The sequence below is a fragment of the Phyllopteryx taeniolatus genome, chromosome 1 (genome assembly GCF_024500385.1).
Source record: "Phyllopteryx taeniolatus isolate TA_2022b chromosome 1, UOR_Ptae_1.2, whole genome shotgun sequence".
Taxonomy (NCBI): domain Eukaryota; kingdom Metazoa; phylum Chordata; class Actinopteri; order Syngnathiformes; family Syngnathidae; genus Phyllopteryx; species Phyllopteryx taeniolatus.
In genome coordinates, this window is record NC_084502.1 from 6,910,756 (window position 1) to 6,923,438 (window position 12,683).

A 12,683-nucleotide genomic window follows, 5' to 3' on the forward strand; every position below is an offset into this window, starting at 1 on the left:
GTGAGTACTGCACTTGTTAGCTCTGACTTTCTGTCAGAGGTGATTTCACTTGTACAGTATTATAGTGAATTAGAATTTTTGTTTTGGTTGCTTGGTCTGTTAGCTGGTTGGCTGTGAGTGAGAATAGTGAAGCTCGCAACACTGAAGAGATGTAAAGTGCAGGCGATGGTGTCAACTGCTAACCTCAGCCACTCGCTAGCTTGTGTGACAGTCAGTGCAAATGAAAAAGAAATGATCAGTCTATTATACCAATCTCATTCCTCATCGAAATTGAGTTTTTGCAATGTAATAAGATGGGAAATACAACCCCAATTCCAATGAAGTTGGGACGTCGTGTTAAACCTAAATAAAAACAGAATACAATGATTTGCAAATCATGTTCAAACTATATTTAGTTGAATACACTACAAAGACAAGATATTTAATGTTCAAACTGATAAACTTTATTGTTTTTAGCAAATAATTATTAACTTTGAATTTTATGGCTGTAACACGTTCCCAAAAAGCTGGGACAGGGTCATGTTTACCACTGTGTTACGTCACCTTTTCTTTTAACAACATTCAATAAACGTTTGGGAACTGAGGACACTAATTGTTGAAGCTTTGTAGGTGGAATTCTTTCTCATTCTTGCTTGATGTACAGCTTCAGCTGTTCAACAGTCCGGGGTCTCCGTTGTCGTATTTTACGCTTCATAATGCGCCACACATTTTCAATGGGAGACAGGTCTGGACTGCAGGCAGGCCAGTCTAGTACCCGCACTCTTTTACTACTGTTGTAACACATGCAGAATGTGGTTTGGCATTGTCTTGCTGAAATAAGCAGGTGTGTCCATGAAAAACATGTTGCTTGGATGGCAGCATATGTTTCTCCAAAACCTGTATGTACCTTTCAGCATTAATGGTGCCTTCGCAGATGTGTAAGTTACCCATGCCATTAGCACTAACACAGCCCCATACCATCCCAGATGCCGGCTTTTGAACTTTGCGTCCATAACAGTCCGGATGGTTCTTTTCCACTTTGGCCCGGAGGACACGACGGCGACAATTTCCAAAAACAATTTGAAATGTGGACTCGTCGGACCACAGAACACTTTTCCACTTTGCGTCAGTCCATCTTAGATGAGCTCGGGCCCGGAGAAGCCGGCGGCGTTTCCGGGTGTTGTTTGGTAAATGACTGAGTATGACCTGATGCATACTACCAACTGGTTACAAAGTGGCTTAAGGATAACAAAGTCAATGTTTTGGAGTGGCCATCACAAACCTTGATCTCAGTCCTATTTAAAATTTTGGGGTAAACCTGAAGAGGCATGTGTGAGCAAAGTGACCTACAAACTTGGCTAAGTTACACCATTGTTTTGTCAGGAGGAATGGGTCAACATTTCTGCCAACTATTGTAAGAAGCTCGTGAAATGAAATCCAAAACATTTGACCCAAGTCATACAATCTGAAGGCAATGGTACCAAATCCTAATAAAATGTATGTAAACTTGTAAACTTTGAAGAAAGTAATGAAAATGTGTCTAAACAAATCTTTCTCCCATTAGTCTGGCATTTAGCAAATATAAATAATTTGGGTAATCATAAGTGACTTAAAACAGTAAAGGTTTAGTCTGATTTCATGTCAGACAGTTTTTTTGACACAGTGTATGTAAACATCTGGTTTCCACTTTAGGTAGGTAACCATCCATTATTTAATATACCATTATCCAGCAAAAAGTATGATTTTCACAGAACTCCAGTGGCTGTTTGAGTCACAATGAGAAAACTCATCTTTAGTCTTGCTTGACGGAACCAAGGGCGGAAACCATAAAACTGACCTTGTTTTCGCTGTGTTTTAATTTAGCAGTAATGAAAAATAACAGCGTCCCCACTGTCCACCTTACAGGAAAATTTATCACCTGTTTAATTTCACACTCGGGTTGTCCTGGCTTTAGCGTCCTTTCACCACTCGGGAAAAGTGGCACGTGAGAGCAGCGCATAAACCTATGGTGGGGGTTAACGCTTATTAACAGACAAGATAAACTTGAATGTCATATCCTTGAAAAAGTCTGTGTGAATGCTAAGAGAGGCGATTGTCATTTGAAAATGCCAATGAAAGAAATTAATTGAAGACTAAAACGTTGTTCATAGCATAACAATGCCCATATATCAACCCTTATTAGAATGGAAAACAGGCGTTGGTACCCAGATGGGGAGTTTTGGAATTTCTAAGTGCAATGCAGGTTTCTACCTCGCCTATCATACACACTCATTCCTAGTAGTGCTTTAGTTACCTGGTCAGTCTCATTAAATGTATTGGAGCTACAACAAGCAAATAGAGCCATTTGCTTTTCACCACTAAAGTCCGAGTTAATCTTGACTTTGACACGACGCCGTTTTTTTGGCCCTCGCAGACGTGAATAACCTGGCTAAAGTGGTCGAATGGATGTTGTCGCACTCATATTGTCTTCTAGTATTGCCTTGTCCGTCACTTCTACGTGTTTGGAAACATCTTAGACAAAAACATCTTCCTCTATTATTGACATTGTCAAATGCTCAAAATGATGTATCATTTTGTCTCAGCCTGTTTTGTATGCGATTTATTTCCTCTCCTTGTCCTCACCACTGCATCTTAATAGCGCTCCCTTGGCTAAATAGATGGAGGGTTTCGACTCGATTCAGTAACAGTGGCTGGATGGGCAATGCAGAGAGCTGATGTAGTCATCTTGGCTGGGCACGCATTAATTGAAAGGTTCTCCAGCTGCGTGGTGGGCACATCAGAGAGCAAAAGCTAATTAGGACTCCCCGTTTGCTTTTCACTTTTCTATATTCCATTGCAGTGTCTTATCGCTTCTATTTATTTGTCTCGGAGTAGGAGGCTCGAGCGGAATACCAATTGGCTTCGTCTGCATTTTTCTTTTGTGTACTGCTTAGGTACTGCTTACAATGGTGCAGGCACAAGTGGCCAACCCTGGAATGCCTCTGCTGTTATTTCTTTCTCTTTCTGCTCAGTTGACTTGTTATAGAATGTACCTGTGAGAATGTCGTATAACTTGCCACAATTTAGATTCGATGGTTCCAATTTGCATGATAGTTGGCAATACGCAAGTAATCTTATATGAAGGTTGCAGGTCTATTATGAGGCAAAGCTTGTCACTACATGATTTTGGAGTGCATCTCTATGAATTTATGTGGATTTTATGGTCTTTCATAGGTTCTTCCACGGCCAAAGCCCCAGCGCTCCTGGTTTTCCGACAGTCAGTTGAATATTTTTTTTGTGGAATCTTGCTAAATGTATGTGATTGAGGATTTCCAGAACTGCTGCGTAAAAGGTCATCCAAACAACCAATGCTAGTGGTTGGACGACTGTGCACAGTACACGTGTATTCCTCAATTACATTTGTTCTTTTTTTTTTCTGTCATTCAACTGCATTTAGGAGCTTTTAGTTGGATTTTGTTTTTTGAACAACAAATTTGTTTGCAATGAACTTTCTGTTTCCCTCTTGGGTGCTTCTCTCACATACTCTCGCCATCTGACATTTCCCCCACATCTTTTTTCAAGCTGACTCCTTTCATTCCCTGCCTTCACACGCTTTCACCTCATCTCCCACAGGAGTTTTACTCGAGGTTTGTTGTTTCCCCTAAACGAGTCCCCCAACAGTCCCGCAGCTTCTCTTTCTCTCCTCTCCGTTGCCGTTTTTAAGACTTTGGATTTATCGCCGTGTGCTAAAGTTTATACAGCATCTGCAACAGCAGTTTTGTGATCCCAACGGTCGTGGTCATGGTCTGAATTATGGGGTGTTGTTCAACATATGGCCCACCTGAGCACCTCGTTGACTTGTAGAAGTGAACCAATGAAATTTCTTCCAAGGTCACTGTGAAGGAGCTACTGGGACAACTTTCTTAAGGGTCTTGGGAGATTTAATTAAAATTGACGAACTCGATTAACTCAATGTTGCATTTCGTTAAATTCTCATATCTGAAAGCAGGCAGCCATAAAGCACGCCTTCCCACTGTTTTTTTTTTCTCTGCACAGTTGGAGGCCACGCTTGTTTCTGTGGACTCTCTGAACTCAAACACCGTTAGTGGCAGGGGGCTCAATTTATTTCAAATTAATTTCCCCATTAAAAAAGTAGCATTAATCCACGCCAGGGGTTGAATTTAGGCTGTGACGAAACCCGTAACGATTGTACAGGTAATGTGTGAAGAGTTCATCTTCTTTGAACTGACAAATAGTATTACAATCACGTATTGAACCTTCCACTGATCGGCGTGTGTTCCCATGCGACTTAGCAGTATGCCTGTGATAATTCTCTTGCAGACTGTGGCTCAGGAGGGTCGGGGTCTGGTGCGGAGAGCTGCGAACAAGACCGCTGTCGCTTGTTTGGAGGCTCGTTCGACGAAGATGCCGAAGAAGACCGATGCGTGTGCGATTTCACTTGCCACACTGTGCCTCATGTCGAGGTAGTGATTGTTTCCCTTTGAGTCAATTCTGAAATAAATTGATAACCATAAATTAATTAAATTATCCTCGTGACAATTAATGTTTAGCTCATTGGAAAATATCTTATTACTACTATATGACTACCTACCATGATGTTAAAAACATAATAGATAGTTATATATGGATATAATAGAAGTTCTCTGTTTTTTTGTACATGTAGGTTTGTGGCTCAGACGGGAAAAGCTACAGAAACGAGTGCGAGCTGAAGAAAGCCAGATGTGAGAAACAAGAGCAGTTGACAGTTCAGCGCCTGGGATTGTGTGCAGGTCTGCGCCTCCTCCTCTCAATGCATCGCCGCCGTTCATTGTCATTGGCATCCCACCTCTCTCACTCGCTCATGTCATCCATTAATGGGGGAGGATGAGTAAAAGTCGGGATACCGTCGTTGGAATTTAGAAAGAAAGAACGCAAAGAGGTGGGAATTTTGCCGCGGGTTGGCACGCTTGCCTCACCGCTTCGAGGTTTGGGGTTGAAATCTCGACTCAGGCCTTCCTTCCTGTGTGGCGTTTGCGGGTTCCCATGCTTGTGTGTGCGCTTTCTTCAGGTACACCGGTTTCCTCCCACATTCCAAAACCATGCAGGTTAGGTGAATTGAAGATTAAATTGAGGGAATTTGCAAATGGTCGTTTGTCTATATGAATGGTCTGTGTGTGCCCTGCGATTGGCCAGCATCCAGTTCAGGGTGTACCCTGCCTCTCTGGGATTGGCTCCGGCTCACCTGCGACCCTAATAAGGATAAGCGGCGCAGAAATTGGATGGATGGATATCTTCAATGAGAATTTACAATAATTAACAGGAATTACAGGTTACTCAAATATTGTTGGAAAAAGTGCATCAAAATTTCGTAATTTCGGATAAAATAGAAAGAATCCAAATTTGACTTTGTTTGATTATTTGTTATCTTATTTTATGAACTTTACATCCCCATGTAATATAATATACCTTGACTTTGTTCCTTGTCTTTTCATTTCAGCCCTGCAACACAACTGGACAAACATTAAGTCTCCGACGACTCTTCCTAGTTTTCATAATTTTGCTCTCACTAAAAGATCGTGATATACCGCGCCACTGTTTGTATGCGGTTGTCAAGGAGACAACAGCCGCTGGGAATAAGCATTTTCCAATCGACAGTACATCATTGGTACTTACTGTCGTACATAGGGTGTACACTGTATAGTAAGTACCCTTGGCTTCTGATTGGAGGATCGACGCCCTCTCTTTGTCTACAACTAAATGAGTTCAGACGAGTCGGATCGGCCGCTAAACCGCATAGGTCGTCGTCGTCTTCTTCTTTGCAAAGTTATATGGAGATCAACGTTCTGCATGTGACTGGAAGCGGAGCAAAGGCCACTTAAGGGATTTCATGTGATCATTTCAGCCTGTTTGATTCCCCGTGGGAATCAAAGAGAGTAAGATGGAGAAAGAGGGGAAATTGCCGGTGTTTTCACACCCATCCCTTGAGATTGTTCTGCTTCCTGAGCTGGCCTCTTTAGGCTCTGACTGTCACGCTTTTCTTCCATCCACGGATAATCAATCCCTTTTCCAAAGAGCCCTCTACGGGCACGAGAGCGCCGAGCTCTCCTCTCCCATTGGCCAATGGTATGAAACTCGGATGTTGGGGAATTTCACTGGCCGTCGCATTAGCTATGTAGGGAGAAACTTCATTTGACCTCAACAACTAAAGAAGCATCGAAACACGCTTGGCTTGGCAGCGCATTGAAAGCCAAGCTGTGTTTTCGGTATTCCAAAGAACACTTTTTGCAGAACGTGCCAAAGGGTTTTCGGCAGCTGCATTTGCTTCTTATTTGAACCCATCCTTATCACTTGCAAATCCGTATTCAAGATTTCTGAAAAATTCCGTTGTTACTAGTTTAGTTTAAACAGGCCAACAAGTAAATACCATAGAAACGCAAAAAGTCAAAGCAACCAAAAATACACCTCTAAAGTCTCACTTTTGTTTGTTTGTTTGTTTTGTGGCACATATTTCAAAACAAAGAGCGCACTCAACACGTGGCGTTAAGAACAACATTAGAAGAAGACTGTCCACAGCAAAGAAACCTTCAGGGTGACAAATACTACAGTGTCACCATCTGCTTCATCACTTGAATTTTGTAAAATGGAATAAGATACAATAGACATTATAATTCACCATTGTTGTAGAAACAATGGAAAACAATGTTGCAGCATATAAGTATTTGCTCTCTGAATTATATACAGAATCAATACATTTTGAACTGCGCAACAGAAAATACAGTATGTACTGTAGATCGAGGTGCATGGAGTCAAAAGTTTGCCACAGGCCTGGAACAAGCAAAGTAGGAATCTAAAATTAAACATACAACCCAGAGAAAGCCACGCAGCAGACCTCGACCGGCTGTGGGGAGCATCACGGGTCACGGTGCAAGCGCAATTGGGCCAGACAATGGCAACTGAACAGTGAAAACCCTTGAAGGGCAGGAAGAACATAAGAACCTAAAAGTTCTACTTGACTTAATAGGCTCAGTAGAGATAGCAGAATTGAGCTGAGGAAAGTGGCAAGTGAAATGGACTGTGACCAATGCCCATCCCCGGAGCTGGAAAAGCACTGGAGAAAAGGAGCGAGCCCAGTCGTCACTATTAGGCCCAAGCTCAAATTCGCACCAGTAACCAGTGTGGTTTATGATCCCTATATATCTTCAGCCAGCCCAACGGCAAATGGGCAGCATTGAGAGGGAGAGATCTGTGCTCTCTGTCTGTACCACTTTATTTCTCTCTTAAAAACTGTTTTGGGCTTTTAATTTTTTTCCTAAAAATAAGTGGGATGGGTACCAAAGGCTTAGGTACGCTGCATAACGGGAAAACTACAACACTTACTCGTACGGTCGGATGTGCTTTTCAAAAGGCAATTCATCTTTCGATGAAAACACTTCACTATCAATCACGCAAACTGGACAAAAATATTCTTGATTTATTATAAGCTTAATGTAAGAAAACATTTGCCTTCTCGCAGGTGCAGCAGTGTGCAGATCAACATAATTGTTTTGATTCCTTTTGCACGGGCACAGATTTCTACGACTATAAAGCGTACAGAGACTAAAAAAAAAAACGTTCACAAATTTGTAAAAGTTACCATTAATACGATAAAAGTAATCTAGCAAGGGTTTTCATGCAACACATGCCCAGCCACTTGCTGCTAGGCAGAATCCATATATCTGAAGAAAAACTACCCCATAGGCCAAAATGTCAAACGAGGGGCTGACAGTGCTCTTCAGGATCAGGAGACACATGATGGAAAATTACACTGCATTGATGAGATTAAGGATTCCAAAATTGTGGAGCATTTTGTTGCAGTTGAATCACTGCTCTATAAAAAACCCCACTGGAAAACAAATGAATGATTCCGGTCGGGGCACTTCCCATTTTTCTTGCTTAATTCTCATCCTTTTTTGGAATGTCTGTTTTTATTAATGCCGGTTGCTCGGTTGAAGGCTGCCGCATCCTCAAACAAAGAAGCGCCACACCAAATGAGGGTACAGAGAGCCTGTCTGGCAATCCCCACAGTATTACTGTATGTAGCATGTCTGTCTGTTTGAGGATGTGGAGATGGCTGAAGGGCGGTATTTTCAGTCCTGTTATATCTGACAGGAACAAATGAAGAACATGTCTCCAAGTAGCTGCACCATTGTTTGTTTTCGCTGCGTCATTTTTACATGATACTGGCATACATTTCCCCCCCCCCCCGATTTTGAGCCACTGTCGAGGAAGTCGCCAATCGGATTTTTCATCTAAAAGCCGTCCAGTAGCCCCCCACCTTCTATCCCTGCCACTTGAGCCAATCTCATTGTTTACAAAAAAGTGACTACAGCGATCGTGCGACTGTGCCGTTCCCCCCCACACAACCGACAACACAAATGATTTGTCTTCTTTCACTCACGGTGACATCCCTCATCCTCTTTTTCCCTTTTGTTCCCCCACCTCATCTGTGATTTCAGCCACATCGCCGCCGGAGCCCGCCGAGTTCCGACACTGCTCTCTGTCTGTGTACGGCTGCTGTGCCGACAACTTCACAGCCGCATTGGGAGTCGGACTGGCTGGCTGTCCAAGTGAGTCCTCCTCTATGTTCTGCTGTGCCCCTTTGGCTTTTGTTGTTTTCACAATATTATATCATCAGATCAAATTATGTCATCATTGCTGTTTGTGTGTTTTGGTAGCTTTTCAATCCGGTATATGTGCAATTTACTTCGGCATTTGGTAACACAGGTCGAAGCACATCCTCCCAGCTCGGGTAAATGGCGAAGTGCACCAGGACAAAGCACTCGTAGGAACTTGAAATGTCTACAATGTCTTTTGCTTAACACAAGATGTCACCACAGAGCCCTCGCAGAGGACAATATTCGATCAATGTTTCGGCTTCGTTCGTGTTTATGTATATCATCTCATATTTGTATACATAAAGCATATGCGTGCACACCTTGAAAACAACTCTTTTGGCAAATCTTTTTCTGACAGAATAAGTGAGGAAGCAATGTTGTATTTGTGGGTTTATAGAACAAAAAAAGAATATTTGGTATATAAAAACATCAACATTTTCCAACATCAGCTCTCCAATAGCAAAATGTGGGCGGGGTTTTGAGTGTGGATTACTTTGTATCATATGAATTAAAAAATAATAGAAGACGCTTGATTCTCTATTTCCAGACCTTTTTTCTCATTCTAACAATGAGAATGTAAATAGTCTGTTCCGGAGTCAAGCCTGTTAATTACTTTACAGTCAATCGTGGTAAAACAAATTGAAAAATAAATCACGCACTGTTAATATTAAAACAATTAAAACACTCTTGCAACTATGTGCAAATAACATCCCAATTGAAGTAAAAGTAGATGATTTACATCACTGACAAAGAGATGCCTTACTTCAATTAATTGAAATGAATTATAAAACTAGAACTAAGCTTATGAAGCCTAATGTCCTTGACGATAGCTTTTCCAGTCGGTACAAAATAAAAATAGAAAAATGAATCTGTGCACGTAGGACTTCCACGTTTGGTGTAAGGTGGGCTGTTAATTTCCAGTCGCCATAGTGACAACGTGGGAAACGTTAAAACTCCCTTTCGATGTCATTTCGACTTTGGAAAGTACTAGTATTGCACAACCCCAGGTTGATACTCATTTATCTACTGAGGTCATTTGTCAGTCAGGTAACGCACCAGTAGCTTGTAATATAGTTACCATGGAAACCTTTAGGGTACCTCAACTTTACACCGATGAGTGTCTGTTGTAAACTCTCGACTGTTGCAGTGAGTGTGGATGAAAAACACAATTTGAAATCGGGAGAAGCACAGATTTCGGTGAGATTTAGACTCACCGTCTATTTGCGGAACACCGAGCCTTGCTTAAATCCACAAACTCTCCATTTGAAGTAGCGTGGTAGGAGAAGTACTTGAAATAAACAAGGTATTGTTGAGGAATTTATTTTGTCCTTGTTGTTGTTGTTGTTGTTGTTGTGTTGTCCTCAGGCACCTGCCAATGTAATGTCTATGGCTCCTACAAGGGTACATGTGACCCAGCCACTGGTCAGTGCTCTTGCAAGCCGGGTGTCGGGGGCCAGAAGTGTGACCGCTGCGAGCCGGGCTTCTGGAACTTCCGCGGCATTGTGACGGAGAACATGAGCGGCTGCACACGTAAGCCTTTGGTTTTGGCGTCTGCCATTTTGAATGCCCAACTATCACCTGAGTCACACACGTTTTAGAACATTTAATTTCGACGTTTTTGTCGAAATAATCCATCAAGTGTGAAATTGCACAACAAGTCAATGTTTTGTCAGCTGCATATTTCCGAAATTGATTATGTAAGTGAGTTGTTCTGCACTTTGCTGAATTGTATCGACGCAGTTTGGCTAATTTACATAATACCATTGCCACGCCGAACTTCTCCGCCCGTGACGTGCCAACTACGCTGAGCAAAGATCCTCGCTCGCTTAGTCCCAATGCCATAGCTCTCCCCCCGGTTGTCATGGTAACAAAAAAAGCACTCTGTATTCTCTCTGGAGATGGGGCGCAGTGTGAGCACCACAGCAAATGAGCCACTTCATTTGCTCGAGACAAGACTGCACCCTTAAAACTTTCACTGGATATGTTGGTGTGCCTTTTTGTTTATGTTTGCTTTATTTGTATGTTCTTTTTCTTTCATGACTACTTGTTGACGTGGCCAAAGACATTTTTCATCTCAATTAGGCTTTCCTGGTTAAACAATTTCAAATAAAAAAATTTGGACTGAAAAGGGTGTCTTTAATTCTCGATCTTTGCGGTATTTTCATAAAGGCATGTCAGAGACATGTTATTAAGGCACCTGAGAAAAATATTACGCCTCCTTTAAAAATGTAACAATTGAAACCACAGCTTTAATACAAAAGTACACAAATTGTATTTATTTATTTTTTCAAGAACACTATGGTTTTGTGGCCTGGTCAAAAGTTACATTTTGGGATTTTCATTTATCCATGAATTCTTTCCAAAGCTTTTTAAAATGATGATACATATTTTTGAAATGTAATGTTCACTTTGGATTTAAATATGTAATCACAACCATCTTATTTGAATTTACAAACGACTCCCTTATGTCTTTGTTTAGGAAACTCAACATAGTCTTGTCCAACCGCACTGAATTGAATGAACATCCATTTGTATTGAAGCAGTCCGTGTCGGCCCCCGTTAATCCTTGTGATTTCCTGCAGCTGAGGTGTCAAAGTTCAGATGCTTCCAAAGCCGCAGATCATTTCTAGTCAACAAGCTGAGATGTTCCTCAGCCTCCCTTAACAAGGTTTGCCTACAGCAAGCATTGCAGAGGGATGCAGGCCAAAAGCACATATCATTGATTTCAGGAACAGGCCAGGATTGTTGTTGCCCGTTAGGGTGTTTGTCTTTGTCTGTTTCTTGCGTACTTGTCTTCCTCTGTGGCCTCTCAGCCTTTGTGAGTTGCAGGACACTTGCTGTCCTCCACCTCTTTAATCAATCTTTTCCTCTCTCCTTGTCCACGGGCAGCGTGCAACTGCGACACCAGCGGTTCCGTGCGTGACGACTGTGAGCAGATGTCGGGTCTGTGCTCTTGTAAGGCCGGGGTGAAGGGCATGAAGTGCAATGTGTGTCCAGATGGAAGCAAAATGGGCATGAATGGCTGTGACAAAGGTAATACAGAGGCAATTACCAAAACAAAATTGACAAAAAAATGGCAATCCACTTTTGCTACTCGCTTCTTTATTCATTTTGGGGATAACTTAGGATCCAATAGAGGCTTCTGCCAATTATTAATAGCAAGGAAGACTATGCTGGAATGTACATTTTAATGACACATTGCTCATTAATATTTTATTATTTCCACCAAGGAAGTTGTTCTTATCTTCATTTTGCAGTACATGTCCAACTTCCTGTGTAAATATTTTGGGGAATTGTAACAACTTGAGTTTTTTTCATGTGATATATGCACGTATTTAATCACTGCCAGCCTTCCCAGTTAACATGGATATTTGACTTCGAAAGCCGTCAATGGCAGTGAATGGGTTAAGCAGGTATACATTTGTTCTTGTAATAATACTACATTTTCATAATATCATTTTATTATTATTATTTTTAAAATGACTATAATGTCCTAATTTAGTTTGTTTTTCTTAATAAAACAATAACTTTGTTTTGATAAAATGCTGACTTTATTGTCATGAAATTGGTACTTTTCCCCCGTAAATGTACAACTTTCTTCTCGTGATACTGCAGGATTATTATCATGATATGGCATCTATATCCTTGTAAATTAGAACGTTATTCTCATAAACTACAACTTCTTATAATATTTGACTTTAACAAAATAAGACCTTTCTTCTCCTACAAGTAACATTTTTGTAATCAGATGCTGTATTGTAGTGGTTTTCTCATGATTCCTGCTTTATTCTAATAATCCAAAAAGTTTATTCTCATAGTATTTTTTTTTTAGTATGGCTGTGTTACTCACGATGAAATAAAAAATCAGATGAAATATCCGATAGTAAGTCGCTCATTTATTCACTAGATTTAACAATGTTTAAGCCCTTAGTGGAGCCTTTTTTCCCCCAAATGTTTCACTCTTAAAATATACTACTCCAATTTGGAAAATGTTTATTTGTATTTCTGCATAAGGACTATTGATTCTTGGGATGCATAATGAAAACATGCCAGGTTTAAATTAGGTTGCTA

The 12,683-nt window shown here is 41.1% G+C and overlaps 1 protein-coding gene across 4 annotated transcripts in view; it reads left to right on the plus strand.

Moving 5' to 3' along the window:
- Positions 1–12,683, plus strand: part of agrn (agrin) — a 235,913-nt gene that overhangs the window by 161,294 nt on the left and 61,936 nt on the right. For all 4 annotated transcript variants that reach the window (XM_061767294.1, XM_061767317.1, XM_061767300.1 and 1 more), the window contains 5 exons: positions 4,300–4,442; positions 4,643–4,748; positions 8,454–8,564; positions 9,978–10,142; positions 11,502–11,645. In XM_061767294.1, the coding sequence (XP_061623278.1) occupies positions 4,300–4,442; positions 4,643–4,748; positions 8,454–8,564; positions 9,978–10,142; positions 11,502–11,645 (669 nt within the window). The remainder of the gene's footprint in view (positions 1–4,299; positions 4,443–4,642; positions 4,749–8,453; positions 8,565–9,977; positions 10,143–11,501; positions 11,646–12,683) is intronic.